General features: G+C 36.3%; 1 protein-coding gene across 7 annotated transcripts in view; it reads left to right on the forward strand.

Moving 5' to 3' along the window:
• GABRA3 (gamma-aminobutyric acid type A receptor subunit alpha3) overlaps window positions 1-20,023 on the forward strand; it is a 313,354-nt gene that overhangs the window by 247,723 nt on the left and 45,608 nt on the right. For all 7 annotated transcript variants that reach the window (XM_060292122.2, XM_060292123.2, XM_060292121.2 and 4 more), the window contains one exon: window positions 5,789-5,871. In XM_060292122.2, coding sequence (XP_060148105.1) covers window positions 5,789-5,871 — 83 coding nt within the window. The remainder of the gene's footprint in view (window positions 1-5,788; window positions 5,872-20,023) is intronic.

Consider the following 20,023-nt stretch of genomic DNA (forward strand, 5'->3'; position numbering starts at 1 on the left):
GTTTTTGTTTACTTGAGGTATAATTGATGTACAGTATTATATAGATTTCAGGTGTACAAGTGATTCACAATTTTTAAAGGTTATACTCCACTTAAAGTTATTATAAAATATTGGCTATATTCGCTGTGTTCTACAATATATTCTTGTAGCTTATTTATTTTAACATAGTGCATTGTACCTCTTAATCTGCAACCCCTATCTTTTCCCTTCCCCTTTCCCTTCTCTCTCCGCACTGGTAACCACTAGTTTCCTCTTTGAACTCATCTTCTATTAATCTTCCCCCTTGGTCTCTCCACTACAGCCACAGTGGCATAGTTGCTATTTTTGGAACACATTGGTCACATTTCTACCTCAGGGCCTTTGCATTTTCTGCTCCCTCTACTTTGAATGTTCTTTTTCCAGGTGTCCATAAGGTTCACTCTCATTACCTTCAGGTTTGTTGCTTAAATGTCACCTACTCTGTGAGGTATTCCCTGAACACGCTATTGAAAATTGCAATGCCTCGTCAATAGTTTCTACTCACATCTTATTTATTTTTCCTGAGACATATTGCCTTTTAACACATTATATAGTTTACTTATTTTACTTGTTTCTTTTTTGTCTTCCCTCTACTCAAATGTAAGCTTCAAGATGGTAACAACCTTGGTATGTTTGCTGATGTACTTATATTGCTTAGAATAATACCTGGCATATAGTACACGATCAAAAATTATTTGTTGGGCTTCCCTGGTGGCGCAGTGGTTGAGAGTCTGCCTGCCCATGCAGGGGACACGGGTTCGTGCCCCGGTCCGGGAAGATCCCACATGCCGCGGAGCAGCTAGGCCCGTGAGCCATGGCCGCTGAGCCTGCACGTCCGGAGCCTGTGCTCCACAACGGGAGAGGCCACAACAGTGAGAGACCCACGTTCCGCAAAAAAAAAAAAAAAAAATTATTTGTTGAGTGAAACAATTAGAAAATTTTAGTCAGCTCTATCCCAGACTTGTTGGGTTATTTGAGAAATGTTCTTCCCTTCTGCTTTATCATATGTCAAATATATGATGGGATAAAACTGGATGCTTTCTATAAGGGTCTTTCAGTTCTGAAATTCTAGGAAAGAGGCTAGATGACCACTAAGTATAGGTTGAGATATTATGCTATTAAGGAATCATATTAAGATGCTATTTGCCTGTTGGTGCTTTGCGATGACCTAGAGGGGTGGGATAGGGAGGATGGGAGGGAGACTCAAGAGGGAGGGGATATGGGGACATGTGTATGCATATGGCTGATTTGCTTTGTTGTGCAACAGAAACTGACATGGTATTGTGAAGCAATTATACTCCAATAAAGTTCTATTAAAAAAATCAAAAAAAGAAAAGAAAGAAAGATGCTATTTGCCTGGAACCCTCGGAATACCTGAACCCTATATTGCCCGATCTATACCTCGCGTCTGCAAGGTCCCCACAGAAATACATGCTTTTAGGAAAGAAAAATCATTCGTTAGTTAATTGATTCAATAGATATGTATTGAACACCTACAATGTGCTAGGTACTGTGCTATGCTCCTGGCACACATCAAAGAAGATCCAAGACAAAAATCCATAGCTCTACAGTAAGGAGAAAAAAATGATGATAAATAGAAAAAATTAATTACATGGCATGTTATAAGTTAGGTACTATGGGAAAAGAAAGCGCATGGTAAAGTTTACTAACCATAGTATGGATAGTAAACTGAATGGAGGTTGGGGTAGGCCTCATTTACAAGATAATAAGAAAAAAAACAAGATAGTTAAGCAAAGACTTGAAAGAGACATGAAAGCATACCAAATGCAAGGGCTATGATGTAAGAGAGACTGGCATGTTGAAAGAGCAGCAAGGAAGCCAGAGTGGCTGGAACAGAGTGAGCAAGGGAGGGCATAGTAGAAGATAAGCCAGAGAGGAACAGAAGATAAGATCATGTAAGACCCTGTAAGCCATAGCAAGAACTTTGGCTTTTACTCTGTATAAGATGAGGAAATACTAGACGGCTATCCTGTAGAGAATATATAGGGTTGGCCAAAAAGTTTGTTCAGGTTTTTTGTAAGATGTTATGGAAAAACACAAGCGAACTTTTTGGCCAACCCAATACTATAAGGAGAAAGGGTAAAACTAGAGATACAAGTTAGGGTGCTATGGAAGCAATAAAACTTTAACTTATTACTGTGGTGGAATAAAAACCAGCTGTTGAGAAGCAAAGGGTGGGATGACAAGGGAGCCAGGGTGCTACAAAACATAGTGAACAGTGAAATGAGGGCAGTACCTGAGGAGGGTGTGGGTATGTGTGTGCATGTATGAAGGGCTAAAAAGTACCTCCTTCCCATCTGTATTCCCATCTGTGTCTTTCATCCCCAAAGAAGGGAATTTCCTATATAACCTTTTACTGCTGGTCTTTGCATAGGAATCAAAACAGGTTAAAACCTGGCTGGGACTGAGGTCCTATGATCTGATTATCACATTTTGAGGGGTCTTGGACCTTCTTTGAAAAGCTAACTGAAGACTACTTGCTGTACAGTAGATCTCTAAGACTCCTTCATCTTGTATAACTGAAATTTATTACCCTTTCACTAATACCTCCACTTTCACTCCAGTTCCTGGCAACCACCATTCTATTCTCTGCTTTATGAGTTTGACTATTTTAGATTCCACATATAAGTGAAATCCTACAGTATTTGTCTTTGTCTGGCTTATTTCACTTAGCATAATGTCCTCCAAGTTCATCAGTGTGGTTGCAAATGGTAAGATTTCCTTCTTTTTTAAGGCTGGATAATATTATATTGTATGTATATACATGTTCTTATCCATTCATCTGTTGATGGACACTTAGTTTGCTTACATGTCTTTGCTATTGTGAATAATTTTGCAATAAACATGGGAGAGCAGACATCTCTTTGAGATCCTGATTTCAATTCCTTTGGATATATATACCCAGAAGTAGGATTGCTGGATCCTATGGTAGTTCTATTTTTAATTTTTGAGGAGCCTCCATGCTATTTTCCATAGGAGCTGCACCAATTTATATTCTCACCAAGAGTGCACTAGGGTTCCCTTTTCTCCATATCCTCACCAACACTTGTTATCTCTTATCTTTCTTGATAATAGCCATTCTAACAGATGTGAGGTGATACCTCATTATGGTTTTGATCTGCATTTCCCTGATGAGTAGTGATGTTAAGCACCTTTTCATACCTGTGGCCATTTGTATATCTTCTTTGGAGTAATGTCTATTCCAGCCAATTAAAAATACTGTGTTGAATACTTAAAACTTACTAAGTGGGCAGATTTTATGTTAAGTGTTTTTGTCACAAAAATCATAATAATTTAATAACAATAAAATAAAAGAGGGTGGAAGGAAAGTTTTGAAGGGGATGGATCTGTTTATGGCATAGATTGTGGTGATGAGTCTATTAGCCTGAGTGTAGTCAGGATGCTTTCTGCTGCAGAAAAAGCTTGAAGGGTCTTGAAAGTTGTAACAAGGAGGAGGGAAGGCAAGAAGAGAAGACAGTATGATGCAGTTGTTCAGAGAGCATTAGGATGCATTTAAGAACCAAGGAAAAGAGCATAGCATAATTTGGCTTGTGAAGTACCCCACCCCAACCAACATCTGCCTTCTCATCACTGCTCTATGCTTAGGTGGATGGGAAGGAAGATAGGAAAGTTATTATGAATCAGTTCTGCTCCTAAGCAGAAATCAATACCTTTTGCACCTTGCTTTGATTATCTATTTGTTGTGGTTTTATTTGCCATGTCCCTAGGACAGCTGGGTAGACATAAAGTAATTTCCCCTTGGCATTACTCATAAGACGCAGTATCTTGGAAATACTAATATAAGTGGAGAGAAGGAACACAATTTTCTTTATTAAACCCTCATGAAATCTTTTAATTCTCAAACAGGAGCAAGCTTCTCAGTGAAAGACATTTCTCTTATATCAGATTCTTTGAGTCATGAAACCCCCTATTTATGCCTTAAGAATAAAGGGTAGATTGGTAGGGTATTGCAGGCTGACTTGGGAATAGAGCTTTTGTCCAAGACACATGGGAATTTTTTATAAATATCTAAGGGATTAGTTAGAGCTGCAAGGACACTTGCCATCTACTTCCCACCTGTTACTATTTAGATAAGGAAATGGAAAATAAGATATGGGTAAATATTTGCTGAAGGGCACACACTTGGCTTCTGCCTTCCAGCCTAGGGTTCTTGCTAATAAACACTTGAGCATGTTTGCTTTAGTCAGCCTGCTTTGAGCAATATCTACTACTGCTACTCTGATCACTTATGAGGTGTCACACATTTATCATGCTTAAGAATTAGCCAGGGGCTTCCCTGGTGGCGCAGTGGTTGCGAGTCCGCCTGCCGATGCAGGGGACACGGGTTCGTGCCCCGGTCCGGGAAGATCCCACACGCCGCAGAGCGGCTGGGCCCGCGAGCCATGGCCGCTGAGCCTGCGTGTCCGGAGCCTGTGCTCCGCAACGGGAGAGGCCACAACAGTGAGAGGCCCGCGTACCGCCAAAAAAAAAAAAAAAAAAAAAAAAAGAATTAACCAGGATTGGAGATTCTTGCCAGTTGGCCACCTAAAGCTCCAAGAGAATAGCAGAGATTGAATCCAATATAACCAGGAGGTATACAGGTTAGCTAGAAATAGCTCATCAGAGTTAGGTGTCAAATAATTCTGAATTTTTGCTGTGTGAGTCCCATTTACACATAGCAGGCTACTTTCTAGGCCAAAGAAAGTTGAGACTCAAAAATATCTGCAGGAAAACAGAGGGGAAACTTTGGAATCGATTATTTAGACAGACTGATGCAGAAGAATGAGTATGTGGGCATGGCAAGTCGTACCCTATCCAGATTTCCACTGAGGGATCCATGAACAGTCTCTCCAATATGTTGTCCCTATTAAGAGAACATGAGCTCTTCAGACTTGACCTCTGAGGTTTTTGATGTCCTCCATAAACTTTGTATTTTTTTTCTGGCCAGCTACTGTGTGTGTGTGTGTGTACATGTACAAGTGTGTGTATGTATTCTCGAAGAACCATCTTCTTAAACAAAGCTATAGCAGTTGCTGTAAGCAGCAGAGCCATCTTTTGTGCTTGTTTATTATCAGGTTAAAGATATTCTTTCTAGGGACTTCCCTGGTGGTGCAGTGGTTAAGACTCCACGCTCCCGTTGCAGGGGGCCCGGGTTCAATCCCTGGTCAGGGAACTAGATCCCACATGCATACTGCAACTAAGAGTTCACATGCCACAACTAAGGAACCCACGAACTGCAACTAAGGATCCTGCCTACTGCAACTAAGATCCGGCGCAATCAAATAAATAAATATAAAAAGAAAGATATTCTTTCTATACATCTCTCCTCTCCAGTGCAATCTCTAAATTATTTAACTCACATGATAGCCTGATGAGGAGAATTATTTTGGAAATAATTAAACTGCTATCAGGAGTGAATGAGTCAGTACCTGGTGTTTCCAGACTTCTCTGGTGGTGAAGTAGCTAAGGGAGCTCAGTTAGGATAGACAAATGATATTTGTTTTCCTAAAGGTGGTAAGGTGGGATTTATATCTGATCTAAAAATCTAATATTGAATGCTACCTTGAGAGCCTATCTAGTTCATTTAATCCATCCCTTGTGTTCATAAAGTCTTGGATCTCAGTGAACCTAAACAAATAAAATCCCATTATTCTTAGCAGCACTCCATTGCTGGTGAACGAGAACTCAGCTCCATGTTTAATATCATTCATTTTAGCTTTATTTCATGTTCTGTTGTTCTTCCTTTTAGGTTAACAATTCATGCCGAGTGTCCCATGCATTTGGAAGATTTTCCTATGGATGTGCATGCCTGCCCACTGAAGTTTGGCAGCTGTATGTATTTTCTCACTTTCTGTTTGCCTGATCTTTTTCCAAAAGAAACAGAATATTTCCTATTTTGTCCCTTAGTAGTTTCAAAAGCTGAGACCTTTAATTCAGGCTGGTATGTGAGTGAGGAAGGGGAGTGGGGTGGAGTAGTACTAACTGATCTGGAGGAGATTTAACCTTTAATAGTTTTCCTTCTAGACAGGAAACCTTATTTCACCATTTTAGACTAATTTGCCTTTCATTATATTGAAACATTAACATCTGTTTCCTAAATTATCCAGAAGACAAACTAAGATAGAACTAATATAAAGTACAGTAGTAGCTTCCTAAAGGCAAGATCCCTCAAACAGAATGTGTTTGTATTTTTGAAATGCTTATTCTACCTGCATCCTCATATACTGTAGTTCTATCTAATTCCCTACAGTAAATGGTAGACGGGAAGAGACTCTAGAAATTTCCTCATTTTTAGAGAGTACTGCCTTTGCCAGTAGCTGTAAATCTGGCAGAGAAATGAATAGATACATAGCCTATTTTCAAATGAATTAGAAAAATCAAAATTGAATAGAATTAGAGTGAGTTTCTGACTAAGAATTTCAGAGTAAGTTTCATTTGGGAGTCATCAGAGCAATATATCAAGGTCTGTGTTGATCATCTCTAAATTAGATTTATCTCTGTATTTTGAAGTAGAAAGTGCGTTCGAAAAGACCCAAGTAATTGTGTGTGACATATTTTTTTCAATCATTGTCAAATATTTACAGATTGTCTCCCATGGGCCAGGCTCTGTTCTAGGAGCTTGGAATGTATCCATGAATAAAACAAAGACGTGCCCGTATGGAGCTTACACTGTAGAGGACAGAGTGATGGCAAAAGAGAAAACAAACACTATATGAAAAAGTAAAGTATGTTGTAAAATGAGAAGCACCATGAGAAGGCATAAAAGTACTACAGAATAAGGTGGGGTCAGTCACGTCTAGGTGGAAGATGAGCATTGCCATTGAAATTTAAAATAGAGTAATCAGCATAGGCCTCTTTGAAAAAGTGATATTTGGGCAGAAATTTTGATGAGGTAAAAGGTTTAACAAGGCAGATATTTGAGTAAATAATACTCTAGTTAGAGGGAACAGCCAGGGAGTCAGATAAGTATATCAGATATGAGATCAAAGAGGGGATCAGGTCATCTAAGTCTTGAAGAACATTAAAAGGCTTTGAATTTTATTCTGAGGGAAAATGGGGAGTGATTGGAATATTTTGAAGAAAATAATTATGTTATCTGATTTATGGTTTTTAAAGAATCATTATGGATACTCTGTTAAAAATATAAATATGAGAAAGGTAGAAGCAGGAAGTCCAGTTAAGAGGTTATTGCAGTATTTCAGATGAGAGATGATAATGGCTCAGGTAAGAGTGCTAGTGGCATAAGTGGTAAGAAGTAATTTGATTCTGGATATATTATGAAGGACAATCCCAGAGGATCCTCCAATGAATTAGTTGTGGAATATTAGAAAAAGAGAGAACTCAAGGGTGACTTGTACATTTCTGTCCTAATGGATTTACTAAGTTAGATGAGTATTACTTCCACTCTGGGTAGGATAGAGTTGTTTGTGGATAAACAATGCTCCCCTCATGAACAATTAGGAGACCCAGAACTGTTGAGCAATAAGGATTGAAGAGACTAAAATTCTGGAGAAAGGGTAGAACCTCTCACAGATGAATCTGTGACCTGTAGCTTCTTCATTCTTGGTGGTACTTGCCAATTCTGGCCATGGATTGCAACTTGGAATTCAAGTTTGGCCCTGGGCATAGGGCTGCTGCTGGATGATATATTAAAAAAAAAGTAGGGCTTCCCTGGTGGCGCAGTGGTTGAGAGTCCGCCTGCTGATGCAGGGGACATGGGTTCGTGCCCCGGTCCGGGAAGATCCCACATATCGCAGAGCGGCTGGACCCGTGAGCCATGGCCGCTGAGCCTGTGCGTCCGGAGCCTGTGCTCCGCAACGAGAGAGGCCGCGAAAGTGAGAGGCCCGCGTACCGCAAAAAAAAAAAAAAAAAAAAAAAACTAATAATTCTGATGGTCACACAACACTAAAGTGATAAAAGTAGAGATCTAAGAGATCTCAGCCTCTTGACTGATACCCCTCTCAATACAGTTGCTGAATTTTGAATTTGCACAAAGTATAATAACTAACATGAAAACCTTTGGAAAGTAGAGCTGGCTTTCCTACAGTATCCCAATGCTATAAAAAAGATGACATGCTAGGCTATCCATTTAAAATCCTGGAGAAGCTATGTCCTAAATATAAGGGAATATCAGAGACAGACTAAGTTTAACCAGAACCATGACACAGCTCAGTGCCTTATGGGATTAAGGTGATAATTATCCCACACTATCTGCCTAACAAAGGAAAGAATGAAGTCTCTCTCGTGGAAGTCAACATCATCTGAAAACTCTATATTTTTATTACACAACGTCTGGAATCCAATAAAAAATCATTAGGCATACCAATAGGCAGAATAATGTGATCTAAAACCAAGATCCAAAACCAAAACCAGAATATGAAAACAGACCTACAAGTGATTCAGATATCAGATTGTAGATAAGGACTTTTAAAAACTATGGTTAGGGCTTCCCTGGTGGCGCAGTGGTTGAGAGTCCGCCTGCCGAGGCAGGGGACACGGGTTTGTGCCCCAGTCCGGGAAGATCCCACATGCCGCAGAGTGGCTGGGCCCGTGAGCCATGGCTGCTGAGCCTGTGCATCCGGAGCCTGTGCTCTGCAACGGGAGAGGCCACAACAGTGAGAGGCCCGTGTACCGTAAAAAAAAAAAAAAAAACTATGGTTAATATGTTCAAGAAAAAAGGGAAAAGATGAATAAAATAGATAAAAGATAGGGAATTTCAACAGAAAATTGGGATCTATAAAGGAGAATAAATTAGAAATTAGTTATGGAAAAGTACAATATCAAAAATTCAGAATTCAAAGGGTGGATTTAATAAGTAGAAGACAGGATTAGAGATCTTAGAAATAGTTAAATAGAAAATGGCAAAACAAGTACAGAGAGACAAAAACACAGAAAAGAGTAAATGAATATGTGGGACACAGTAAAATATATTGTCATGTGTAATTTTGTAGAAGAAAAACAGGAAGAGAAATGAGCAAAAGCAATCATTAAGTGGCTAAAGGTCAGTCATTCTTAAAACTGATGAAAGTTATCAATCCAAAGATTCAAGAAATTGGTAAACACCAAGCAGGATAAATACAAAGAAAACAATACTGATTCTAAAGTTTAAATAGAAATATAAGAGTGCCAAAAATAGCTAAGACAATCTTGAAAAAGACAAAGCTGGAGAGTTTACAATCAGAGTTTACAATCAAATCAAATCCAATACCAGATAAGAAGACTTATTTTAAAGTGTTAAAGCTTTGGTATACTTTAAAGCAATATGTATTATTGTTGCAAAGATAGAAAAATAGACTAATGGGGCATAGCAGAAAGTACACACACACACACACACACACACACACACACAGAGGTGGGGGGTGCTTTATCTCTCTCATACACAAAAATAAATTCCAGATGGGTTACAAATCTAAATGTGAAAAGGTGAAAGGTAAAACAATAAAGTTTTCAGAAGAAAACATAAGAGAATATCTTTATGATATTAGAAGAGATATAAATTACTTAAACAGGACATAGAATAGCACTAACCACAAAGGTAAAAGAGGATGACTTGGAATATGTTAAAAATTAAGAGATTCTCTTTATCAAAAGATAATGGTGAAAAGGCAAGCCATAGAGTGGGAAAAATATTTGCATTGCATGTACATGACAAATTACTCAAATCCATAATTATTGATATCCCCTACAAGTCTATAAGTAGTAGTCAGAAACCTCAATAGAAAAAAAAAAGGCCAAAGTGTTGAACAGTCACCTTATAAAACAGGGTTTTCCAATCACCCACATAAAGTGATCAATTACATTAGTCAGCAGGGAAATGCAAATTGCAGTCCAGAGAATATTACTCCACACCCACTAGGATAACTAAAGTGAATTGCTGATAGGAATGTAAATTTGTACAAAGGTTTTGGGATGTTGTTTGGTGGTATCTACTAGTGCTGGACATACATGTATCATATAGCCTAGCATCTCTAGTCCTGAGTAATTTCCAAACATAAATCAGTACTTATGTCTACCAAAGGCATATAATGAATGTTCATAGCAGAGCTAATTTTAGTAGACTTGATACTACCCTAATGTCCATCAAAATGGATTAAAAATCTGTGACAAAGAAATTAATACAACATTGTAAATCAACTATATGTCAATAAAAATATCTGTGACATATTCATAAAATGGAATACTATATAAGAATGACAAGTATATTATACTCAACAACTCAATCTGAATGAGGTCACAGGTTTAATGCTGAGTGAAAGCCAGACACATCTATGTATATAGTGCATGATTCCATTTATGTCATATATAAAAATAGGCAAAACTAATCTGTGGTGTTAGAAGTCTTTAATATTTCATCTGTCATTGCTGTTGGTAGTATTTCCAAATTTCTATCATATTAAACTATGGAAATCAGGAATAAGAGTTGGAATTCCCAAGAATTTCATAAATTAAATGTTATTCATAAAACACTTCAGACTTTCATGCTCTTTGCTCATTATTATGGATATACAACTTTTTAAAATAAGAAATAACAGGTTTAGAAGTATTAGCAAATGCCAGTAACATTACTGTAGAAGATACTCAAACACTGGAAAACACCAGCAAACCTTATTGGGTAGTATTTGAATTAAAACATTTGGATCTCTTAGCAAGGTAACAGAACTATACAAAATCAAATGTCAAAATTGCCAGTTTAAGGGTTTATTTTGCTTCTCAAACTTGCTATATCTTGAAAAGATACTCACAGGGTTTGTATATTGTATACTATGCATATAGACTTAATATCTAATTTGCAAGAATGACTTGCTATTAGCAGCATACAGGGCTACAAAGATACACTTATAATAAGCAAAATCAACTGATCCGATCAACATGTACTCCTGTGTTGATATTTAGAATTTCAATACTTTTGACTCAGTGTGCCAGCATTTCCTGTTCTTGCTTTTCACTTGACATTAGTAGATTTCTTTAAGCCAGTCATGCTTCTGTGTCTATTGTTAAGCTTTAATTCTTATAGTAGAATTATAATACTTTTTCCATTTTGCTGATTTCTCAACTATTTTTCTCAGTATTTGAAATTCAGAAAAAATATATAAATTTCCCAACAAATGCCAGGAAGGAATTTACACATAGAAACAATAGTCAGGATAATGGTTACACCTGATGGGGGTCATGCTTGATAAGGGACACAACTAGTGCTTCTGGGTGCTGATTATATGGAATGTAAGTCTGGTGTTCAGAAAAGATATCTGGACTGGAGATTTAATTCAGGTTTCATACATATAGATGATATTTAAAGCCATAAGGCTGGAGAAGTCATCTACAACATTTAGAGGCTAAAGAGAAGAGAATAACTCAGTAAATGTGAAGGATAGGATAGCTGAAGCATGAGGAAACTTCAGGGAACATATTGTCCAGGAAACCAAATAAAGTACATTAAGAAGGAGAGAGTGGTTTAAATTCTTAAGTGGGCAGTTAAAGTTAACCTTAAAATCTCTAATAAGGAAGCAATTCTGGAGTGGTGAAGTGAGAACTTCTGAAAATCCACTCTTCCATAAAAGCAACAAGAACATTTTCAAAAATTGGCAAAATAAACTTTCTCTCCAAACTCTAACCAAAGGCTCACAACAATCTGAGGAGTGTTAGTCAAGAAAAATGGCTGATTCTCAGTAAGGCCAGAGAACTCTGTTCCCTTCCTCTTTACCCCTACTCTGTAGAAGCCTGGAAGATTTTATAATGACAAAATGGTCAATCCATCAGGAAGATATAACAATTATAAAGATATATGCACCTAATCATAGAACCCCGAAATACATGGAGTAAAACTGACAAGAATTGAAAGGAGAAATAGACAATTCAACAATAAAAACTGAATATTTTAATATTCCACTTCCAATAGAACAACTAGACAGAACATCAACATAGAACTAGAAGACTTGAACACACTACAAACCAACTAGATCTAGTAAACATTTATATTGCGCTCTACCAAACAATATCAGAACACATTATTCTCGAGTGCACATGGAACATTTTCTGTTTTAGACTATATGTTAGGCCATAAAACAAGATGCAATCAGTTTAAAAGTATTAGAACCATACAAAGTGTGTTATCTAACCTCAATTGAATGAAATTAGACATCGATAACAGAAGGGAATTTGGGAAATTCACAAATATGTTGAAATTAAATAACACACTCCTAAATAAACAATGGCTCAAAGAAGAAATCACAAGGGAAATTAGAAAATATTTTGAAATTGGTGAAAGTTATGCACAATGTAAAAACAGCCTAAAGCAGTGTTCAGAGAGAAATTTATAACTGTAAAGCCTGTATTAAAAAGAAGAACCTGACCTTCCACCTTAAGAAACTAGAAAGAGAAGAGCAAACTAAACCCAAAAGAAGCAGAAGGAAGAAAATAATAAATATTAGAGTGAAATTAAATAAAATAGAAAAACATTAAAGAAAATCAAATAATCTAAAAGTTGGCACTTTGAAAAGATCAGTAAAACTGATGAACCTTTAGCTAGACTGACTAAGGGCTGTGGGGAACACAAAACACACACACACACAAAAAAAAACAAGAGAATAATCATATTACTAAAATTATGAAAGAGGGGACATCACTACTGACCTTACAGAAATAAATAGGATTATATAAATACAGAATTTATATATTTAAATTTATTTAAATATATAAATATTATATATTTAATAAATATATATATTATAATTATATATTATAATATATATAATAAATTTTATATATTATAATTTATTTATTTAACTACAGATTAAATAAATACAGAAATAAGTAGGATTATACAGGAAAACTATGAGCTGCAAATTATAGGTCAACAAATTATATAGCTTAGATGAAATGGAAAAATTACTAGTAACACACAAACTACTGAAACTGACTGAGGAAAAAAAATAGAAATTTTTATTGGACCTATAACAGGAGACTTAATTAGTAATTTTATAACTTCCCACAAGGAAAAACCCAGGTCCAGGTGGTTTCACCATTGATTTTACCAGACAGTTAAAGAAGAATGAATACTAAGTCTTCACAAAGTCTTGTAAAATACAGAAGAGGAGGTGACAGTCAGGTCAGTATCACTATGCTACCAAAACCAAAGATCACAAGAAAAGAAAAGCAAAGACAAATATTCTTTATGAATATAAACACAAAGATCTTCAACAAAATAAATTAAAAAAACTTATAAATGGATTATCCACTATCTTTAAGTGGGATATATCCCAGGAATATAAAGTTGGCTTAACATCCAAAAATCAATCAATGTAATACACCATATCAATAGAATAAAGGACAAAAACCACTTGATCATTTCAATAAATGCATAAACACATATAATTCATGCCAGAAATCCAAATTTGTCCTGATTTGCCAGTAACTAGTGCCTATAACTTACCCTGTAACTTTGGATAATTTAAAATCCTGACTAAGTATTTGAATTAGTTATAAACGTATACAGTGTTTGTTTCCATTTGGTTTTATATGTATGCCAACCTTAGGCTGTAGTTGTTATGTTCATCAGAACTCTTGTACTTTTACTGAATATGCCCAAACCAAACTGATTATTTTTTTTTCTCTAAAACCTTCTTTTGTGTTCCCTGCCTTGGCTTAGATCCTGTATTTAGGTTGTTGTTTATCTCTTCAACCTCATCTCGTATCTCTTTCCCCTTTACATCAGCCTTCTGCCAGTTCCTAGAACACTGCAACACTGCAAGATGTTTCCCACTTAGAAGACTTTGCACTTTCTGTTTTTTTGTGGTTGTTTGTTTGTTTGTGGCCTGAAATATTCTCCAGCAAGCTCTGGCTTTTGCTTATTTTCCATTTTCCTGCTTAAAAGCCACCCCCTCAAAAGGGTTTTCTGTGATCACTGTATCTAATGAAACCCCTCCCCACTTCATAAACTCTGTTTTATTTTTTATAGCACTTATCACTGTATGATATTATCTTTATTTATTTACTTATATATTTTCTGTCTTTTTCCACTAGACTATAAGCTCAATGAAAGGATGGGACCTCAAATGTCTTATGATCTCTGTACATTAACTGTCTAATATAATGTCTTAGTATTTGTTGAATGAGTGACTGACTTAATCAATCAAGCAAGCTAGCAATCATTCTCTGACAGTATGAGTTCAAAGGGAATGCCTTCTCATTGGTGTTATCATGGCAGGATTGATATTTACTTCCCATATTCCTGGGGCTGGCACATACCAAGGCTCGAGTAACAGAAGGAGGCATTTGGCAAAGCAACTAAAGGCAAAGAGATGCTAGTGCCATCATAACCAATACAATATACGTTGAGGGGGCCATTCTGGGAATGCTGTAGTTCTGATTGTCTGATAGATAGCCTTTCTGCAGTATCCATTTCCCAAGCCACTCTACCCCTGCTCCTCCATGAAAAAAAATGAAACTGAGGAGAAGGGGTAGGACTCTATGTGAGGGAATTTGAGGGCTTACAGGAGCCCAAAGTTCGGGGAGGAAGGAGAGAAGAAAGAGAAGGCCTAAAGGGGAAGAGTTCTGTTCCCCAGTGGGTGAATGAATTCCATCATTAGCCAAGTACTTGCAAAAGTTACAAACTCTGTGTCATCTAGAATCCTTCCATAGACTTCCTCCTTTTCTTTCTTAACCATCATGAAAAGCCACCAGTTATATTCTGCCACTGAGATCTCCTCCCTATTCCACTTAATTCATCCCACTGTCTAATACTCTATATTGTGTCCTAAATGTCATTCACACCAAACATTGTGATGGCCTTTTAACTTCTGTCTTGGCTTTAGCTTCACTCTTTCTAACCACGCATCCATTTTGCAGGTTGAGCAATCTTTCCAAATTATACATCTGGCCATATCATCTCCCTATTTCAGGCATGTCCACAAGAACTTATAGCCTATGGACTAAAACCCTTATTTCATTTTTAAAAATTTAAGTATAGTTAATTTAAAATATTATATTAGTTTCAGGTATACAACATAGTGATTCAATATTTTAATACATTATACTTCATTTAAAGTTATTATAAATTATTGGCTATATTCCCTGTGCTGTACAGTATATCCCTGTATTTTACTTATTTTATACATAATATAGTTTGTGTCTCTTAATCCCCTACCCCAATCTTGCCCTCCCGCAAGTCCCCTTCCCACTGGTAAGAACTAGTTTGTTCTCTATATCTGGGAGTCTGTTTCTGTTTTCTTATATTCATTAGTTTGTTGTAATATTTAGATTCTGTATATAAGTGATAACATACAGTATGTGTCTTTCCTTGTCTGACTTATTTCACTGAGCGTAATACCCTTCAAGTCCATCCATGTTGCTGTTGCAAATATCAAAACTTCATTCTTTTTTATGGTTGAGTAACATCCCATTTTACCCCTCCACACACATGCACACAAACACACACAATATATTGTCTTTATCCATTCATCTGTTGATGGACACTTAGCTTGCTTCCATATCTTGGCTATTGCAAATAATGCTGCTTTGAACCTTGGGGTGCAGATAATCTTTGCAAATTAATATTTTCATTTTATGCATATATACACCCAGGAGTAGAATTTCTAGATCATATGGTAGTTCTATTTTTAGTTTTTTGAGGAACCTCCATACTGTTTTCCATAGTGGCTGCACCAACTTACATTCCCACTAACATTGTACTAGTGTACTAGGTTTCCCTTTTCTCCATATCCTTGCCAAGTTTGTTATTTGTGGTCTTTTTGATGACAGCCATTATAATACATGTGAGGTGATATCTCATTGTGGTTTTGATTTGCATTTCCATGATGGTTAGGAATATTGAGCATCTTTTCATGTGACTGTTGACCATCTGTATGTCTTTGGGAAAATGTCTGTTCAGGTCTTCTCCCTCTTTTATAATCAAGGTTTTTGGGTTGTTTTTGATATTGAGTTATATGAACTGTTTATATATTTTGGATATTAACCCCTTATTGAATGTATCATTTGCAAATATTTTCTCCCATTCAGTAGGTTGTCTTTTTGTTTTGCTGATGGTTTCCTTTGCTGCACAAACACTTTTAAGTTTAGTTAGGTCCCATTTGTTTACTTATCCTTTTGTTTCCTTTGCTTAAAGGGACAATCCAAAAATATACTGCTAACACTTATGTCAAAGAGTGCTCTGCCTATGTTTTCTTCTAGGAATTTTATGGTTTCCAGTCTTACATTTAGGTCTTTAATCCATTTTGAGTTTATTTTTGTATATGGTATGAGGGAGTGTTTGAATTTCATTCTTTGACATGTAGGTAGCTGTTTTCCCAGCAACATTTATTGAAGAGGCTGTCTTTTCTCCATTGTATATTCTTGCCTCCTTTGTCATAGTTTAATTGGCCATAAGTATGTGGGTTTATTTCTGGGCTTTCTATCCTGTTCTATTGATCTATATTTCTGTTTTTGTGCTAGTACCATACTGTTTTGATTACTGTAGCTTTGTAATACAGTCTGAAGTCAGGGATCATGACTTCCAGCTTTGTTGTTTTTCCTCAAGATTGCTTTGGCTCTTTGGGGTCTTTTGCACTCCCATACAAATTTTAGGATTATTTGTACTAGTTCTGTGAAAAATGTCATGGATATTTTGATAGGGATTGTATTAAATCTGTGGATTGCTTTGAGTAGTATGGACATTTTAACAATATTAAACAATTTAACTATTTTAATTCTTCCAATCTGTAAACATGGGATATCTTTCCATTTGTTTGTATCATCTTCCATTTCCTTCATCAATGACTTACAGTTTTCAGAATATAGGTCCTTCGCTTCCTTGGTTAAATTTATCCCTTCTTATTTTATTCTTTCTAATACAATTGTAAATGGGATCGTTTTCTTGTTTCCTTTTTCTGATAGTTTATTATTAGTGTATAGAACAGCAACAGATTTCTGTATATTAATCTTGAATCCTACAACTTTACTGAATTAATTTATTAATTCTAATAGTTTTTTGGTGGAGACTTTAGCATTTTCTATGTATAGTGTCATGTCATCTGCAAAGAGTGACTGTTTTACCTCTTTCCTTCTAATATGGATGCCTTTTTTTTTCTTGTTTTATTGCTGTGGCTAGGACTTCCAATACTATGTTAAACAGAAATGGCAAGAGTGGGCATTCTTGTCTTGTTCCTGATTTTAGAGGAAAAGCTTTCAGCTTTTCACCATTGAAAACACAATGTTAGCTGTGGGTTTGTCATAGTTGGCCTTTATTATTTTGAGATATGTTCCCTCTATGCCCACTTTCTGGAGAGTTTTTATTATAAATGGATGTTGAATTTTGTAGAATGCTTTTTCTGCATCTATTGAGATGATCATGTGGTTTTTGTCTTTCCTTTTGTTAATGTGGTATACCATGCTGATTGATTTGTGGATATTGAACCACTATTGGATCCTAGAATAATTTCCACTTGATCATGGTATATAATTCTTTTTATATATTGTTGGATTTGGTTTGCTAGTATTTTCTTGAGGATTTGTGCATCTATATTCATCAGAGATATTGGCCTGTAATTTTCTTTTCTTGTATTGTCTTTGGTTGGGTATCATGGTAATAATGGCCTCATAGAATGAATTTGGGGATGTTCCCTCCTCTTCAATGTTCTGGAATAGTTTGAGAAGGATAGGTATTAATTCTTCTTTGTATACTTAGTAGAATTCCTCTGTGAAGCTGTCTAGTCCTGGACTTTTGTTTTTTGGGAGTTTTTTGATTACTAATTCAATTTCACTACTAGTGATCAGTCTGTTCAGATCGTCTAGTTCTTTCTGACTCCACTGTGGAAGAGTGTATGTTTCTAGGAATTTATCCATTCCTTCTAGGTTGTCCAATTTGTTGGCATATATTCATAGTATTCTCTTATGATTTTTTGTATCTCTGTAATATTCATTGTAATTTCTCCTCTTTCATTTCTTATTTTGTTTATTTGCATCCTCTCTCTTGTTTTTCTTAATAAACATAGCTTAAAGTCTTGTCAATTTTATTTATCTTTTCAAAAACCCAGCTCTTGGTTTCATTGATCTTTTCTATCGTTGTGGGTGGTTTTTCTTTTTGATCTCCACTTCATTTTTTTCCCCCCGATCTTTATAATTTCCTTCCTTCTGCTGACTCTGGACTTTCTTTGTTCTTCTTTTTCTAATTCCTTTAGATGGTAGGTTAGGTTGTTTATTTGAGATTTTTCTTGTTTCCTGACATAAGCTTGTATTGCCATAAACTTCCCTCTCAGAACTGCATTTGCTGCATCCCATAGCTTTTTGAATGTTGTGCTTTCATTTCATTTGTTTCAAGGTATTTTCTGATTTCCTCTCTGATTTTTTTCGTTAGCCCATTGGTTTTTTAGTAGCATGATGTTTAGCATCTACGTGTTTGTGTTTTCTCCATTTTTCTTCCTATAATTGATTCCTAGTTTCATATTTTGTGGTCAGAAAAGATGCTTGATATAATATCGATCTTCTTAAATTTATTGAGACTTGCTCTGTGGCCAGAATGTGATCTATCCTGGAGAACTTCCATGTGCACAGAAAAGAATGTATATTCGGATGTTTTTGGACAGAATGTTCTTTAAATATCTATTAAGTCCAATGGGTCTAATGTGTCATTTAAGGCCATAAAACCCTTATTTCTTGGTGTGGGCAATTAAGCTATTTTATAATATAACCTCAGCTTCCTTTTAGCCTGTAAGTCCAGGGATACCATTAATTCCCTTAACACTCCATGCTCTCATATGGATTTTTGCCTTTGCTGTGTTGTTCTTTGGCTAGGAAAGTCCTTCTATCACCTACTAAATGTGACCTCATCTTCTGAGTATCACCCAGTTTATGAATCCTTCTCTAACACTACACTCTAAGCAGAATCAATAGAGCCTCCTTCTGGTTTCACTTAACACTTGTTTTTGTTTCATTAGTGTGCATACATCTAATGTTTAGGCTTGTGCTATAACTATTGTGCAATGTCTGTCTCCATCAATAGATTGTGGGCATACTGGTGGTGCTCACTATGCCTTATTAACCTTTTTTACAAATATGGGGTCAGGCTGTGAGCAGACAATCAAGTAGTTTTCAATTTGTTTTTTGAATATATTTCTCCCTCTTCCTTCTCTTCCTTTAGTAGTTTTTGCCTTTCCTGATTTGACCTCCAACAAATGAGAAGAAAATCCTTTTTCCTCCTTTTGATTATTATCAAAGAAATGAAACCATTGCTTTTTGCATAAAACAAGTTGCCACTCTGGGCCCAGTGAAGTTTCTAAGGAACTGGTAGCTGCTCAATTTATTGTCACATCTGTATTAGAACAGGCTAGGATTCTTAGGGCTAATATTCAGGATTGTATGCTCAAGGTACTCAGTTTAAGTTAAGAGGTTCAGCAAGAAATTCCTTTTCTTTCCTGGGGGTGGATAATATCTTCCATCACCTACCCCTTCACAGAAGGACCTGCTCTAATTTCCATTGTCAAACTCTTGGGTATATTGGGCAGAACACTGCTTTGTCCTTCAACCATAGGGAGTTACAACCACTTGAATGGCAAAGATAAGAAGACATATACAGAAACAAGAAGAACTACAATCCTGTAGCCTGTGGAACAAAAACCATATTCACAGAAAGATAGAGAAAATGAAAAGGCAGAGGGCTACGTAACAGATGAAGGAACAAGATAAAACCCCAGAAAAACAACTAAATGAAGTGGAGATAGGCAACCTTCCAGAAAAGGAATTCAGAATAATGATAGTGAAGATGATCCAGGACCTCAAAAAATGAATGGAGGAAAAGATCGAGAAGATGCAAGAAATGTTTAACAAAGACCTAGAAGAATTAAAGAACAAACAAACAGAGATGAACAATACAATAACTGAAATGAAAACTACACTAGAAGGAATCAATAGCAGAATAACTGAGGCAGAAGAACAGATAAGTGACCTGGAAGACAGAATGGTGGAATTCACTGCTGCGGAACAGAATAAAGAAAAA

This window comes from Globicephala melas, chromosome X (assembly GCF_963455315.2).
Source record: "Globicephala melas chromosome X, mGloMel1.2, whole genome shotgun sequence".
NCBI lineage: Eukaryota > Metazoa > Chordata > Mammalia > Artiodactyla > Delphinidae > Globicephala > Globicephala melas.